General features: G+C 31.0%; 2 protein-coding genes across 5 annotated transcripts; both read left to right on the plus strand.

Moving 5' to 3' along the window:
- The first annotated feature begins 1,995 nt into the window (after nt 1-1,995).
- Nucleotides 1,996-16,399, plus strand: ry (xanthine dehydrogenase rosy). 2 transcript variants are annotated; one of them, XM_033467581.2, is made up of 25 exons: nt 1,996-2,173; nt 3,743-3,851; nt 4,520-4,577; nt 5,188-5,284; nt 8,108-8,343; nt 8,912-9,156; nt 9,230-9,371; nt 9,661-9,828; nt 9,919-9,995; nt 10,106-10,312; nt 10,440-10,624; nt 11,023-11,136; nt 11,261-11,402; nt 11,488-11,784; nt 12,840-12,962; nt 13,068-13,423; nt 13,550-13,724; nt 13,821-14,012; nt 14,084-14,229; nt 14,409-14,586; nt 14,752-14,880; nt 14,969-15,211; nt 15,567-15,821; nt 15,936-16,106; nt 16,247-16,399. In XM_033467581.2, exons 2-25 carry the CDS (start codon nt 3,786-3,788, stop codon nt 16,289-16,291), a joined length of 4,047 nt encoding a protein of 1,348 aa, XP_033323472.2. In that variant the 5' UTR covers nt 1,996-2,173; nt 3,743-3,785; the 3' UTR covers nt 16,292-16,399. The 2 variants fall into 2 exon arrangements, with proteins under 2 accessions (XP_033323472.2, XP_076378709.1); XM_076522594.1 differs by lacking the exon at nt 1,996-2,173 and having other exon boundaries at nt 3,937-4,577.
- On the plus strand, nt 11,791-12,913 carry LOC117218865 (piggyBac transposable element-derived protein 4). 3 transcript variants are annotated; one of them, XM_076522616.1, is made up of 3 exons: nt 11,791-12,376; nt 12,453-12,673; nt 12,751-12,913. In XM_076522616.1, the coding sequence occupies exons 1-2, from the start codon at nt 12,041-12,043 to the stop codon at nt 12,471-12,473; spliced, it is 357 nt and encodes a 118-aa protein (XP_076378731.1). In that variant the 5' UTR covers nt 11,791-12,040; the 3' UTR covers nt 12,474-12,673; nt 12,751-12,913. The 3 variants fall into 3 exon arrangements, with proteins under 3 accessions (XP_076378731.1, XP_076378732.1, XP_076378730.1); XM_076522617.1 differs by having other exon boundaries at nt 12,495-12,673; XM_076522615.1 differs by having other exon boundaries at nt 11,791-12,673.
- Nucleotides 16,400-17,603: the final 1,204 nt, after the last annotated feature.

Genomic DNA, 17,603 nt, shown 5'->3' on the forward strand with positions numbered 1-17,603 from the left:
GTAATTGATACTTTTAATGGTTGAATTATCTTCGAAACATTGCCGATGGAATATTTAACGATGAGCGACGAATGCAATGTCCGATGGATTGTTTTGAATACAGTTGGTATGAAAGTAGAATGTTTGTAAGAGGTGAGAACATGTAAGTATGATGAATATTAATTATAACTTATTATAGTTTACTGTCTATATGTATTTAGATGATATTACAAAATAAAAGATACATAATAATAAATGCTAAATTTAAAATGTTAGTAGAAACAATTGCTTAACCATCCATAAAAATAATTATAATAAATATATTTATAATATAATATAGTATAATATAGTATAATATAATATAATATAATATAATATAATATAATATAATATAATATAATATAATATAATATAATATAATATAATATAATATAATATAATATAATATAATATAATATAATATAATACAATACAAAATAATACAATACAATACAATACAATACAATACAATACAATACAATACAATACAATACAATATAATATAATATAATATAATATAATATAATATAATATAATATAATATAATATAATATAATATAATATAATATAATTCACGCTGTATACGCTTATTGCCTCCAAATAATATTCAGCGCTCGTAGTAGAAATGAAATATACCGTATATTCGCTTCCTGCTTTCGAATAACAAGCACGCCGTAGTACAAATGAGGTATACAGAATGTTCGATTTCTGCTAAGAAACTTAAATTTCGAAAATGTGGGTAACAATGTTTGCGACACGTAAATGGTAATGGGACTTCATTTGGAGCCCCATTTTCGGGTGACAGAAATAATTTAGGTGCTAGATCTACTGCTGTACCTCATCTGTGCTAGAGGCACCGAAGACCTGCATGAGCAAGGGCACAACTCATTTCCTCTCTGATTATATTGATAGGCAACTCTGCGAAGTAAACATGAGGAGACAGATAATTTGTTGCCTCCAGTAGAGTGCTGCACCAAGCGACGAAGTTTGCCAAGAAGTAGGGATCTGCATCGTTTCTTTCACGAAAGCCCTAACTTAAATTAAATGTTTATTATATATGCATGCACGGACTTCATTATTATACATATGTATAGAAGTCTCTGATATATCCTTATATCTCGTCTGAGATTATACTCCAAATTTTAATCTTATTTGGATAATCGATCAAACTCATTCACATACATAACATTCTTTCTGCTGAATAATTATTAAGCAATGAAATCTGTTTATACTCTTAAGATAACATTTTCTTATTTTTCAGTGAAAAGCCATGGAAATTGGTTATTGTATGGTTCGATGTTTGAATCGCGCGGTTCGGAAGTCACGTTCGTGATAATAGATTTTTTAAGAACAAATGCACTGGCAGTGATTTCTGCAAAATCACAACTATTTTGTAACATTTCTCTTCGTAAAGACATATCTTTTCTTTGAACAAATAGTTATTCTATTTGAAATTTCCACGATTTTTTCCTTTTATTTTAAATTTCTTCATATAATTGAAATTAATGGAAGATTTCAAGTATCATAATTGTCGAATATTTTTTGCATACGTAAATACTAATATCGTAATAATAATACATAGTTATAGAGAAACATGTGGATCTATACCTCAACTTATAGTAACTGTATTAAAGTAAAAATTGATTTTATCTATTAAAAATATTATCAGCATACAAGTGTATATATATATATTTTAAGAGGGTCAATAGAAATTTTCAAAATTCCTACTACATTACTCTTTAAACAATAGTATGTGCTATAAGCGTTCAAAAGTCGTAATTGAGTAATGTCAAATCTGATAATATTAAAGAAAAACAAGAAATGCTCTATGTACGCATGACTTAATTCTAATTTTGTAATTAGGATAGTAAGGATAGTAATTATACAATTAGATTTGAGATTACAAAATCCTATTTATTTTAGAACGAAACAAATACATGCATGTATGCACGCTTAAATTATAAGAAGTGGGAGAGACACAAGCTGTTTCAATCTCTCCGATATTTCTTAACATAACGTCACATATAAGTAATGTATCAGACATGATAACGGATAACTTAATGGTTAAGTCTCATTTAGTTGTCCATTGCTACTCGTACCAGTCACACGCGAGTGATTCTTGAGTTTTTAAAAGTTACAAATGATTTTAGAAAAGGTGAGTGCTGGAACGAAATTTTCTCATTACGCACTAACTTTTAATTCGTATTTCGAAACGTAGTTCCGCGAAAATAAGTACGTCACGTAATACTACACAACATCGTGTACACATATATGCTACACAGAAAGTTAAGTTGTGGTGGTACAGCTTGGAGTGTTAATCGCGGAATTTTTACAATTATCGTGAAACAGAATAATAGTTTATTTAAACATGTGTTTATATTAAAATTATTAGTTTATGCATCGTAGTAGCGTGTACTTGATTGTTCTTAAATATCAGTATCAGAAAAATCATGTTGGATTAAGTAGTAATTTTGATAGAAAGATAAATAGTTTACTACTGGATCAGAGTTTCTTTAGTTGTTGTTGTGTGAACACAAGATGTGACATATGTATAAAGAAGATATTAAATTGCTAAATTAAAGTTGACAATATCTCATTTTTATGAGGTCTTTCTTAATACAGTCACATATTATTTATGGAGTAGAGACTCCCTTATCCAAACATTTATTCTTTCAATATACTGATATCCAAACGTTCTATTATGTAATCATTGGATTATTTAGATACATTATCACTTAGCTGAGAACTTGAATGAAATTTTTAGATAATAAAATGTTTCAGTATCAGGGAATTACAAAAATAAACATAAGAGACCCTCCTCTACTGTACCTTCAATTATTTTATTGTTCAGTTTAATCGAATGCATGTGAATTATTTAATTCAATTGCATTTTTTCTTGTAAATACCATATTATTGACATTATAATACGCATACATTATGCTTATCCACTAATCAATATGTGTCGCAACAGAAAGAAGTTAAATTATTTTTTAATAGTGTTATCACTAGTGTTATTTATGTGTGTATTCTATGTAATAGTGTACGTTGTTGCATATTTGCACATATGTTTATCTATAATAAAGAGATAGCTATATGTATATAGTAGTTTGGTTTGTCTTTATCCATCACTTGCACTGTGTATTGTAAATATTAACGATACAATCAATTAAACACGCCTACTTTCAAATTACAGCTTATACATATGTATTGAATATGCTTTGGCTTTTGTGTACGATTCAGCACAGTAAATGGATATGAAAATACATTTTCTTTAATTCTAATTCTACATTTGTGTGAATGCCTGCGGTTTAGTGCCATTAGTGATTCTATGAACACCTTAATATTTACCTTTAAATAATAAAACCGTAGAAAAGGAAGAAAATTGTACTACAATATATATCTTGTCTAATAAGTAGTATTATTGAAGTTTGCATAATCAGTCATTGAAATATTAATACATCATTGATCATGTCATGTTTAATGATTGTGATATTGGGCCATCCAAAAAGTTGTGTGGTTTCACGGGGATAGCTTCAAGAATATCATAATCAAACAGTACAGAAAGTTATTGAAGAAGGTCATTTTCATTTTATTCTATGATTTTTTGCCATAAATGCTTCAACACGATTCCACAGAGATGTAAGAAACCGCAGAATTTTCTGGATGCCCTAATGCTTAATTAGTCTTCTAAAAGATATTATTTTTTGTGCTACTATCTTTGTAGGTTTGTTTAACGCAATAACTGGGACAAGCTATCTAAGTCTACAATGTCCAACCACATAGGTCATTCAGATATATCAAATACGTTAGTCTTTTACGTTAATGGAAAGGAGGTATGTATATATCATGTTAAAGCATTCAAACAAGAGCAATTGCACCATAAAAAAATAATAATAGATAATATAATAAATTAAATAGAATAATCCTGATCTGCATGCTTAATCATTACGATTCCTATAAATATGTTAACCATACCTATGTTATATGTATATCCTTTTATAAAATATGTATTTTTACTTTTCTTTGTTGTACGATGGATTATAACCAGTTTAAATTGTATAATTTGATTACAATCAACTGATCAGTGAAAATAACTGACACTTTTAGTAACATATGTAAATTATTGAAAAATTATAATTATTCTCATATTTATATGCGAATGGTTATGACGCAATGATCGCGGCTATATTGGGCATGATTTAAACTGAGAAAACTAACCTTTATCAATAAACTGTATTTTCCTTAAATTAATAATTTATCTTGAAACCAAATCGAGTTTTATCCAGCAATAATATACTGTGATGGCCTGGAATGTGCTGTAGAATGGTAGAAAGGGAACTAGAGTATGTCGACGACATTGCCATTGGAAACTGCTACTGGAATCCATTGGCGTCATCCAATCCCATTTGCGAAATCTCTTCTTCGCTACTATGCAGCATATTCCAGATCACTGCTTAATTATTACGCACTTTCATTTGATACGCCAAACACTAAATTTAAGGTAATAGATGACAATGTCGACCCAGAGTGGACGCTATTATGGTACTTGAGAAATAAATGTATCCTTAACATTTAAATTGTACGTCTTAAAAAAAATAAAATTAATTTTTATCCTAATACATTTCTTTCATTAAACATCAGGAAACATGAGAGATGAAAAGAATTAAATAAACCTTGAGAATGCGATTTATCAAAATGACGAATGTTCTGTTCTATTATAAACTTAGTAATTTCTCAATCATATCGTAAGCCGATATACAGATTACGCAGAAGGTAATTATCATTTGTTTCCATATTAAAAGGCCATCCATAGTCTGTTGTTTACAGTGTCTTCATTTTAAACAGAATTTTGAAATCCACTACTGTTCAACAGTTTGATTTATCTTCACAATTTTAATGCATTTTCTTATGAAAATAAACTTTACCACTAAAACTTTCATTTCAATTTAAGGTAATTAGTTTAGTCTGAATTATATATTATTATATAATAATATATAATATATAATATATAATATATAATATATATAATTATAATTATTTCCATATTTCTCTTACAAATGTTTCTGCCCTTAATATAAATTTAAAGAAATTACGCCTACCCATCTATCGTAAGTAGCCAAATTTGTTGTATTGTGTCAACTATTGAAATCCTTAATGGTAGAAATACAGTAGAATTAACTGGAACGAAATTAGGCTGCGCGGAAGGCGGTTGCGGAGCTTGTACTGTAATGATCTCGAAGTTGGATCACAAAACAGGAAATATATCGTATCCTTTTATATTGTTATGAGCTTCAACACTGTCACGAAAATACTAATTTAATTAACACGTAAATATCATAAAAATAATTTATCGTTAATATCAAATTTTTAGTGAATTCTAAACGTTTTATACGATTATGCGTAAATTAAAATTAAGAATTTGCAGTACGTTCTAAAATTAAATGTATAAATGCCAATTATGTATTTTGAAATTGCTGAATATTCAACAAAATTCCTGATTTGAAAATAAATGGTATAAAGGGACCAAATCTTTTTTTTTATGAATGTTATTCCATATTATATATGTCAATTCAAATGGAATTATTCTTATTGTCTGAACACTCGTGTTTCCTTGACTAGTTCAGATAACTGAGGTTCCACTGTATGTCTAATGTAATCTTAGTTCATATGGTTCAAATGACATTCATTTTTTCTTTTTCTGTTTGACTTCAGTTCTATTGGAAAAGGATAGGTACTTCCATTGGACTTGTAAACGTTGAAGTCGTGAATGGTACACAATGCTGCTACATACATAGTACATACATGAAAAATTATATAAAATTATATAAGGATGTAGTGAAAACAGGATCTCGTCGATTACTTACAAAATTTGCTAAAACAAATCAACCTTCGGAACTGGAAATTAATGCTAAAGGCAACGTTGGCCACTGATATGAACTGGTCGGCCAAAGTGTATCAGATGATGGAAGTGATTTCATTTCAGCCTTACGCAAAAGAATGCGGATATTATCGGATACCGACGAAGAATAAGAATTAACCAATACGTATGCGTCATTGTTTGTACACTCTCTTGAGATATCGTTTCATTGCCGGCAAAATGTTTTCTCTAAAAAACATATATACAGGGTGTTCCCTTTAGATCAAACCCCTTGAGCATCTTCACAGCGATAATGATGATACAAAAACATGTTTTAGACAAAGTTATATGCGTTTCTCTATATCGATACATTGATCACATTGTGATTCACATTGTGAAGATATTTTAACTTGAATATTGCTATAAAATCATTACACTTCTAGATAATACACGAAGCTATCACTACTCGGAGAAACTATTTTTTGCATCATCAGTATGTTCGAAGATATTTCGATATAAATGGAACACCTAGTATGTACGTATACAGGGTGTCCCGAAAATGTCTCGCAATCCAGAAATGGGAGGTTCCTGAGGTCATTTGAAGCAACTTTTTCCCTTGCGAAAATTTTCTCCGAGGTATGATTTACGAATTATTAACGAAAAACACTGACCAATAAGAGGCGAGCTCGGCTGGCGCGAGGCGGCCGAGCCAACGAGCGCGCGAAGCCCAGCTCCGCTTATTGGCTCGGCCGTCTTGCTCAAGCAGATCTCGCCTCTGATTGGTCACTGTTTTTCGTTAATAACTTGTAAACGAAGCCGCGGATTGCATTTTTGCTAAGGAAAAAGTTGCTTTAAATGACCTCAGGAATCCCCTACTTTCGGATTGCGCGACATTTTTGGGACACCCTGTATATTTTAAATAAGCATTATACCCTATTCAAATTAAACAGAGTATTGTGCAATGATTGTTGTGTGATTTGCTTATAAACAAGGTATAAAAAATAGAATGCTTGCGATTTTTGAGATACTGAGTAATGTTCCATGTAAAAATTGTCAAAATTGCTCGCGCGATTTGTTCTCTCGAATGAAAAACAAAGCACATCGAAACCGATTTTATATTTCTGGACACCCCGTAGATATTGCGGTGAGTGGCTCCTACTTTATCGACTGCTGGAACAAATTATACACAGCGAAAATGCTTGTGTAATAACGTCTATTAACAATATATGTATACGCATATACAATGTAGTGTTTTTCATTAATATTTTGTAAATTAAAAGCTTGCAAAAGTGAAAAAATCGTATTTTTAAACGAAACTTATATAAGGAGACAGAGTAACTAATAAATGAGAAATGATAATTTATTTATTTATTGTGCGGAACTCAATAAAAAAGTGCTTCTATTCACCATTGATGTGAAAAGTAAAATTTTGAAATTTTAAAAAATATGACTTATTAAAGGTAGTGTTTTGTGATTTGAGCAGTGGCGAAGTAGCTCATTATATAAGTTATAAATTGGAAATCTTATTAAGTAGAGATTCAGATTAATAACAAAAACAGTTTTTAAATAATAAAATAAATTTTCGAAATATTAGATATTGAACACTGTTTTTGATAAGATTGCATAATTGACTTTACCGTTTATTATTTCTTTAACGAACTGTGCGATATTGTACGAATATCTAGATCTATTTGAAGATAAATCTTGATCCTTTCATCCCTTAAATGAATAACGTAATAAGAAATCATCTTTGCCAGAAGATTTTCCTGATCGTACCATTCAAACTTCATTAAAAATATTTTTGATATCTTTAATAGTTTCGATGTATATAATTGGCTTTTATAACATTTCGTTAGCGCACTTTGTGTGCGACGATATAAGAATGAACTATAATCTGTCTAACAAGACAGATTATAGTGTCATCATTAAAGGTGAAGATGCTGACGTTTGCAACTAACGACAGCTCTAAATCGGTTTCTACTTTCTATCGGTCGGAAAGGTAAATATTTTTTAAACGTATACACATGAATTTGTTCATACTTACTTCCTCGTCTCGTTGGACAGACTATAGTTCAATATTTACGAACTTCTCAGTGCGAATTTTATGGGAAAATAATACATTTTGTAGGTTTTTTATAATTTCTATAATTTCTTTATAATTTTTGAATAGGTTTTCTATTAAGATTGCATTGTTTTCCTTGACGACACACACTTATCTGACAATTACTACAGACACCTGGCAGTGAACGCGTGTTTAACACCGATCTGTGCTGTGCATGGTTTGGCTGTGACCACCGTGGAAGGCATTGGTAGCGTTAAAACGAAACTCCACCCTGTACAGGAACGCATTGCAAAAGCTCACGGCTCGCAATGTGGTTTCTGCACACCGGGAATCGTCATGTCCATGTACGCATTGTTACGAAGCACCCCGAAACCTACTATGAAGGATCTTGAAATTGCATTTCAAGGTAATATGGAAGTCAAAAGGGGTTGGAACTTAACTGCGAAACTTCATGCAACATTCTCATAAGTGTGAATCGAGGAAAATGTAATTGAATAATTTCTATCCCCTTCATAAGTGATTTACGTATTAATTTCCTTACTGTGAAATTTTTTGAAAATTTTTATACGCTACGAATGTGTGAAGTTGTGTAGTCTAATGATATATAACTCCTAAGAACGCTATTTTGATAATTGAGCAGTATGCGATCCATGTGCATTTCTCAATAGATTTCCTAAAAAATCGTACTGGAAAAGAAGACGATTAGAAATAGATATTAGAATAATATATATATATATATCTATTATTTATTATTAATATATATAATATATCTATTATATATATATATATATATATCTATTTCTAATATATATATATTAGAAATAGATAGTTTGAGGAGGCATATATTATGATGCACAAGCAGTTTTTCTCAGCCACATTTCTCACGATTTCGAGATGACTGACATTTTTTTCACGGGACTTTATACTTTCATTGCTGTAAAGTGTCCTTATTTTTTATCACGTCTTAATTATAGGAAACCTATGCAGATGCACCGGATATCGCCCCATTATAGAGGCCTACAAAACATTCACGGAGGAATGGGAACAGATGCAATTCTTGTCAAATCACCGAGAGAAATCTTTGCCAAATGGGATTTGCGCGATGGGCGAAAATTGTTGCAAACGAATACCGATAGCGGAGCCGACCGAAGTTTTCGATTCAAAAGAATTCCGTCCGTACGATCCGACGCAAGAAATTATATTTCCGCCCAAATTGCATGTAAGCGATCTACATTGATAAACACGTAAATTTTCTTTCGACTAGGATCTTCAATAGTAAATTACATTCTTAGATCTCATCACACTTGGACGAGAAATACTTAATTGTCAAAGGAAGAAATGTGACTTGGTATAGGCCGCGAACGCTGTCCGAATTACTGTATTTGAAGAAACAATATCCAAATGCAAAGATTGTTGTAGGAAACACTGAGATAGGTAAGCTATAATTAACCCGGCGTCAGTGTGGTATAAAAATGTAAGTGTGGCGGTCAATTTTTTGAACGATGTGTTTAAAAAAATAAATTGTCAATAATGTTAACAATAATACAGGGATCTATCTTATGCATTATTATTATTATTATTATCTTTTTTCTTAATTAGGTTGATATAATACGGTTGATATAATTACGGGGGTTTGTCTGGCCTCACCACATTAACACCGGGTTAATTTCGTAGTTTCGACAACTTCACCTGTAAAAATTAATGTTTTATGATTTATGTTTAGGCGTTGAAGTCAAATTTAAGCATTTGTCCTATCCTGTTCTCATACATCCGATTTTAATCAAGGAAATGCGAACCGTTCAAGAAAATGGAGACATGCTTCATGTGGGTGCCAGCACAACACTTGTTGAAATGGAGAAAGCTTTAAAACAGCAAATTGATAATAAACCTGGTGAATAGTTTAGGTTTTGTGTTCTCTATAAGATATTTTTTAATTTTTGATTTTATGTTAAATAGTATTTTAATTTGGTTCCTGTTGCAGAACACAAAACAAGAATTTTTAATGAGATAATCTCAATGCTTCATTGGTTCGCTGGTAAACAAATTAGAAACGTTGCAGTAAGTTCTCTCAATAATTATGAATAATACATATTATTAATCTGTAATATTCAAATGATATTCAAATGACTGTTTTCTAAAGATAACTTTATACATTTTCATTGTTATAGGCTGTTGGAGGAAACATAATGACAGGAAGTCCTATATCAGACTTGAACCCAGTTTTTATGGCAGCTGGAGTACAATTAAATCTTTCCAGTTTGAGTAATGGAAACAGAGTTGTTCCAATGGATCATAGCTTTTTTAAAGGCTACCGGCAAAATATTGCTTCACCTGATGAAATTTTACTTCAAATTCGGATCCCCTTCACCAAAGAAGTAAGTTGAAAACATATATTTTGGAATGTTTCTAAAAACATTCGTTTCTAAAAACTTCGTGTAAACTAATTGCATTTAGAAACAATAATAATAGTTTCATTAATTTAACATCTTTTTTATTTTTCAGAATCAGTATTTTGTAGCTTACAAACAAGCAAAAAGGCGAGACGATGACATTGCGATCGTTAATATGGCATTAAATGTATTTTTCCAACCTGGGACTAATGTCGTTCAGAAAGCAAATTTGGCCTTCGGTGGGATGGCTCCGACAACTGTTTTGGCAAGGAAAACATGTGAAATTATGATTGGAAGGTGTTTTACAAAATTATTTAATGTTTCATAATATATTAAATGACTGCGATGATAATATAAGCAAGGGAACTGACATCAATTTTGTTTTCATATATTTTATATATTTGATAAAAGTAATTTCATGACCACGCATTGAAACTATCAATGAAGCGATCATATAGCAACGTATTTTCCATTTTATTACACAGAAACAAGTTTCAGCGTTCATTCAAAATGTTCTACTTAGAATTTCCAATTCTTTTTTCTATTAAAAGTGACTGCTCAATTTTTATACTTTCAATAACTAGTAATTAATAAATAATAGTAACTAGTAATTAATAGATATTTAAATTTACACATCTATGAAAGCAAATTTTTCTTTATACTACTTCACATTACAGAATAATAAATTCTTTCAGAAAATGGGATAAAACACTTGTGAGCAGCGTATATTCTTCGTTATTGGATGAATTTCCACTTCCAGACAATGTCCCAGGTGGTATGGTCAAGTATCGTAAATCTCTAACTCTGAGGTACTATTATATTATGATATTAATCATTCTTTTATACTCGCCCGTTAGGATTGTTCTGTATAACTTTGGACAGATCAAAATGACAAGTATACTTCTTTTTTACATCTTTTCTTAATTTTACCAGTTTGTTCTTCAAAGGATTTTTGCGCATAGCTGCGAAACTACAGGTGCAATTATGCGATTATCCATCATGGCCTAAAGAGTTGGAAAGCGCTGGATACGGTTTTCATGATAAGGAACCGAAAAGTTCGCAATATTATCAAGTGGTATGCATTATTTTGATATCCATTTTATAATTATTTTTATTTCTTTTATTTGTCCTATTTTAATACTGTTATATTGATATACTAGGTTCCAAAGGGTCAAAACGTGAATGATTTAATAGGAAGGCCTGTTGTCCATGCGAGCGCATTTAAACAAGCGACCGGAGAAGCGATTTATTGCGACGATATACCAAGATTCACAAACGAACTTTATTTATCTTTGGTGTTATCTACGAGGGCCCATGCTAAAATTTTGAAAATCAATGCAACAAAAGCGTTATCTATGGAAGGCGTAGTAGCTTTTTACAGCGCAAAAGATATACCTGAGAAACAACGTTATCACGGACCTGTGTTTCACGATGAAGAAATCTTCATTCTGGAGGAGGTGATTTTCTTTTAGTAAATAGTAAAGTTTCATTATTAACACTTTACCGACCGGCAGTCGATTAATCGACTTTTTGTTCCCAGCGCTTACCGACCGGTAGCCGATTAATCGACATTTTTATTTTCCGTTAGATTCGATTAGGTTAGACTGGCAAGTAGCAAGTAGCAAGCATTTCTTATTTTGTATTCTGATACTCGTTGCTTTGCTCTGAAAGCACCCATATTTTTATACAGTTTATAAAAATTTAGCCTTCACGATGAATGAAAAGGATAGTGTCGGTGAGTTTTATCTCGATGATCTGTCAGATTGTCTTCACTGCTCTTCAGCAAATGGTACTGATGACGAAAGTGATAGCAGTAATGTAATGATTCGAAAGCGACGTTCTGTATTACCACTAATATACAGTGATTCAGAAGACGATGATATAAATAATAACGTTGAAGACAGCAGTGGTACATGGTCGACGAACGACAAGACTATAATTTTGGAACCTTTCGAAGGCAGCCCCGGCGTAAAAATCATGCCAAGTTCCCCTGAAAGTGTAATGGATATTGTAAATTTATTTATTGGAAATGACCTGATTGAGCACTTGGTGAGGGAATCTAATAGATATCATTATCAAGTCATAGAAAAATATAGATTTATATCAAAAACGAAAAAATGGACAGACGTTACAGTATCTGAAATGAAGAAATTTTTGGGCCTAATAGTTCTAATGGGACAAGTAAAGAAGGACGTTCTCTATGACTATTGGTCCACGGATCCAACTATAGAAATGCCAACAGATTTTTACAAATAATGTGTCGGTTAAAATAATAATACCGGTGTCTCGGACGATATGCGGTTGAGTGGCCGGTGAGAAGGGCATAGGATTCTCGAACCGCTACCGGTCGGTAAAGTGTTAATATATAAGCCATGACTGACTAACATTTACCATATTTACTTATAACACTTATTTGTATTTAGTAATATGAAAATTAACATTAGAAGAAACAAAACTTGGTCGTTTTCGTAAAACGTTAAAGTAAAAATGTATAAAGATATGATGTTTCAAGGTTACAAGCCAAGGACAACCAATTGGAGCAATAGTTGCAGTTAATCAGTTTATTGCACAGAAAGCAGCTAGAATGGTAGAAGTTGAATATGAGGACATTGAACCAGTAATTATTACGTTAGAGGTATAAATGTATGATTTTAATATGAAAATATAAGAAAATGGTGATACCGAAGTTATTACTTCGCTATCTTTATTTATTTCAATATAACGGAATATATTCTTCTAGGATGCCATTAAACATCGTTCCTTTTTTCCGGAGTGTCCAAAACGTATACAGAAAGGGAACGTTGAAGAAGCATTTTCAGAATCAGCTCATATTTTAGAAGGCGAAATTCGAATGGGAGGTCAAGAACATTTTTACCTCGAAACACACGCTGCTTTGGTAATTCCGCGGGAGGAGGATGAATTGGAAATATTCTGTTCCACGCAACATCCAACGGAAATTCAAAAATTGGTGGCACACTCTTTGAATGTTAATGCTCATAAAATTGTAGTGAGAGTGAAAAGATTAGGTGGCGGTTTTGGAGGAAAGGAATCACGGGCTGTGATGGTCGCCTTGCCAGTTGCACTTGCTGCTCATAGGTATATCTTGAAATAGTATTATACATTACAAATTATATATATTAAATATAAATTATACAATATTAAATTATACATATTAATATAGTTAAGTTATAAAGATAGTAAATTAAAATATTCTGTGTACAGATTAGGAAAACCGGTGCGTTGCATGTTAGACAGAGATGAAGACATGATGATAACTGGTACAAGGCATCCATTTTTGTTTAAATATAAAGTTGGATTTGATGATAATGGCTTAATTAAAGCTTTGCAAGTTTACATTTATAACAATGCCGGCTATTCAAGAGATCTTTCTCTCGCGGTAAGTTAACGTTTACTAACTACTCTGTACATATACAAAGAAAAGATTGATTATATTGTTGGAAGTATCTTCTGAACAAAGTTATTACTTCTGCAGGTTTTAGAACGAGCCATGTTCCATTGCGAAAATTCCTATAAGATACCAGTATGTGATGTTCATGGTTATTCATGTAAAACTAATTTGCCATCTAATACAGCGTTTCGTGGTTTTGGAGGTCCGCAAGGAATGTTTTTAGCGGAGACTGTTGTTAGACATATCGCAGAATATTTGAATATAGACGCTATGAAGGTACCATGGATCATTCATGTTATAATACAAGGAATTGACTAGGAATTCTAATGACAATTTAATTGTATCAGATTTCAGAGTTAAATTTGTACAGAGAAGGAGATTCGACTCATTACAATCAGAAGCTTATTAATTGCACCTTGAGACGTTGTTGGGAAGAGTGCCTTTTATCTTCTAATTACACAGAAAGACTTGCAAATATTCAACAGTACAATAGGTATGTTTAAATACATTTTGTCTTGAAGTTTTTAAAGTTTCATGTTAATTCGATTCAAACATGATTCTATTATCATATATTTTTGTACTTCATTCTTGGTTTATACTTGGTTTGAATTTCATAAAGATATATATATATTTTTGTGATATAATCACATATATAATATTTTATTTTGTTAGACTGAATAGATACAAGAAAAGAGGATTGGCAGTAGTTCCAACTAAATTTGGTATTTCTTTCACTGTACTCTTTTTAAATCAATCAGGGGCTCTCGTACATGTGTATACTGATGGTTCCGTTTTGATTAGTCATGGTGGTGTAGAAATGGGACAAGGTTTACATACGAAAATGATACAAGTAATATTTATTTATTTTTAATTACTTAGTCTGATTTAAGTGCAAGTTAATTAATTTATGTAATTTTTTGTATATACGTATAATTTTTACGCGAAACATTACGTATTTAGATATTTTAACCCATTCGTTTAAATTGTATTTATTTACATTACTTCTAAAACTTAGGTAGCCAGCAGAGTATTGAAAATAAATCCAGACAAAATACATATAATGGAGACTGCCACAGACAAAGTGCCAAACACATCTCCAACTGCAGCTAGTGCTGCATCAGATCTCAATGGCATGGCAGTTCTGGTCAGTAAATATTATTTGGCAAAATACATTTTTACAGGAACTAAATGTTCAGTAAATGTTACACTTTCATTTACATTATCCAATGCAGAATGCCTGCGAGAAAATCATGAAGCGATTGAAACCAGTAATAGATAAAAATCCAACTGGGACATGGGAGAATTGGGTAAATGCTGCTTATCTTCAAAGAATCGGTCTTTCTGCTACTGGATTCTATAGTACACCTAATATAGGATACTCATTCGAAACAAATTCTGGAGATGCATTCAATTACTTTACATATGGTGCTGCATGCTCGGAAGTAGAAATTGATTGCTTGACCGGTGATCATCAAGTAAGAAATTCATATGCATTATAAACGCTTTCCACACTACAGATATATGTTCACTTGAACTTTTATTTAATTTGATTAGAATGTATGCTTCACAAATGTTACAAATGTACTACCAAGTTAGGATAATGGATAAATATAAAATCACATGATTTTTGTTTTGATTTTAAAACACGAGATGCTTTGAATTATAAAGGCTTACATTTTCCGGCGTCATTCATATTTTTATCTAGATAGATATTTATTAATAGTTAGTTGTATATTTATAATTATAGTAAGTAGATATTGTAAACCGAGTTCATCTTCTTATCGGCGAGGCTGAAAAATAAAGATGTCATTAACGATGTTTGACATGCAGGTACTGCAAACAGATATTGTCATGGATTTAGGTGAGAGTCTTAATCCTGCGATTGATATAGGACAAGTGGAAGGAGGTTTCGTTCAAGGGTACGGACTCTTTACTCTTGAAGAGATGGTATATTTAAGAAATGGAGTAGTCCTCAGTAGAGGTCCAGGTGCATACAAACTGCCTGGTTTTACAGACATTCCAGAAGTATTTAATGTATCTTTATTGAAAGGTGCTTCAAATCCCAGAGCTGTTTATTCCTCTAAGGTAATCCATATTTTATAATTTAATTTTATTAGGTTTATAAGAATCCATTGTGATTTATTATATTGCATAGTTATAAGCTACTTACTCGTAACGTCATAATTAAAATATGTCTAGGCCATTGGGGAACCACCATTATTTTTAGCATCCTCAATTTTTTTCGCCATTAGAGAAGCTATTAAATCTGCTCGACAAGAATTTGGTATGGAAAGTCAATATTTTCGATTTGATTCACCAGCAACAGCGGCTCGTATTCGACTGGCATGTATCGATGAGATCACGGAAAAGGTCAGATACATGTTCACATATTCTTGCTAAGCAATATTACTATTTGTGTAAAAAATTTAGTTTGTTGTTTGTTATTTGCTTTTATTGTGTTACGTAATATAGTAGTTGATATGACAGAATATTACTCGTTTATATTACAGATTGCAGATCCAGATCTTCTAAAACAGTGGAACATTATTCCCTAAAAAGTATTTTAATTGAATACGAACAACGTTTATTACTTTCTTTATTGTTAAATGTTAGACTATTGTAAAAAATATGTATTATTGTTAAAAAAAACTTTAGTAACCAGACGGTTGTACCGACTTAATTTATTTATTCCCATTGCTACTATTAAGTTTACGTTATGAAATGTTAATGATATAAATTAATTCATACCTAATATTAGTATCTTTATAAGCAGAATATAAATGATACAATTGTTAATCGGTAATTAATTGTTTTGTGGCTGTACATAATATGCAATATTTATAATATTGTAATAAGTATGACTTTTTTAAATTATTCTTTTTGTTTGCATCACATTTCTAACAATAATTTTTAAAGCATGTTTAACTTCTTGGTTATTATAAAATACTATATTAGTGATGTTTGTACATTTTGCTTTAAAACCGCATAATGTTTTACTTGAAACAAAATAAAATTTTAATCAAATACACAAATTTAAAACACTTTTGAAACAGGCAAAATAGAATTTTAAAATAATATAAAACAGCTGCAATGACACAAATGTTTATTTTCAATATTACAGCCTATCGTTCATTTAATTTTCAGTCCACGCTCGCAAAAATTTTTCTGAGAAATAGTAAATTATAGCAACAAAAAAGAAATGTAGAAAATTAACCAATATCATACGCGCTGTCAATTTACCTTCGTGAAAAGTCGGCAATTGCCGACGTGCTGTATTTTTTAAATCTAAATTCTCTGATATTCATAATATCATTCGAGTTATGATTTGTTAATAAAAATTATGTCAATCTCTGTAACTTAAACAAAATTTAAATAATGTCGAAGAACAGATCTATAGATCTATTCTACAGATCTATAAAATTCTATAAAAATTCGAAGACAAGCATCTAAAAGTGTGATTACTAGACTGCGGGTCTTTATGCAAAATAAAAATTTTCCATGACGATTGCAAGAAACAGAATTTTTATAAAAATTTTTAAATTTACATGAAACAATCTTCGGTAAATGGTTTGAATGCAACCTAGTGATTTCAATGCGTGGTCGAAGAGTAACAGATAAGTAGTAGTAATCGTAGTAACATATAATACACATTAACATTATAGCATATTCAAATATATTTAACTACGTAATATTTATATGAATTACCATCTCAAAAAAAGTTTATTTTAATTCTGTATTACATGAGCAGAGGAAAATATTTATAATCCATTTACTATTTCAAAAATTTAAATTGTTAACAACTATGTAATAAGATTGAATATACAACTGTACATGGCAAAATTGTGGCATAATTATCATTATTAGATT

Source organism: Megalopta genalis, chromosome 6 (genome assembly GCF_051020955.1).
Source record: "Megalopta genalis isolate 19385.01 chromosome 6, iyMegGena1_principal, whole genome shotgun sequence".
Taxonomy (NCBI): domain Eukaryota; kingdom Metazoa; phylum Arthropoda; class Insecta; order Hymenoptera; family Halictidae; genus Megalopta; species Megalopta genalis.

Excerpts from the sequence above, each read along its gene's own strand:
- ry (XM_076522594.1), top strand. The coding sequence starts at position 4,364 with ATGTCGACGACATTGCCATTGGAAACTGCTACTGGAATCCATTGGCGT. Across the intron at positions 9,996-10,105 it reads AACAAATTAGAAACGTTGCA|GCTGTTGGAGGAAACATAAT; the intron begins GTAAGTTCTCTC and ends TCATTGTTATAG. Across the intron at positions 11,785-12,839 it reads AAATCTTCATTCTGGAGGAG|GTTACAAGCCAAGGACAACC; the intron begins GTGATTTTCTTT and ends TGATGTTTCAAG.
- LOC117218865 (XM_076522615.1), top strand. The coding sequence starts at position 12,041 with ATGAATGAAAAGGATAGTGTCGGTGAGTTTTATCTCGATGATCTGTCA.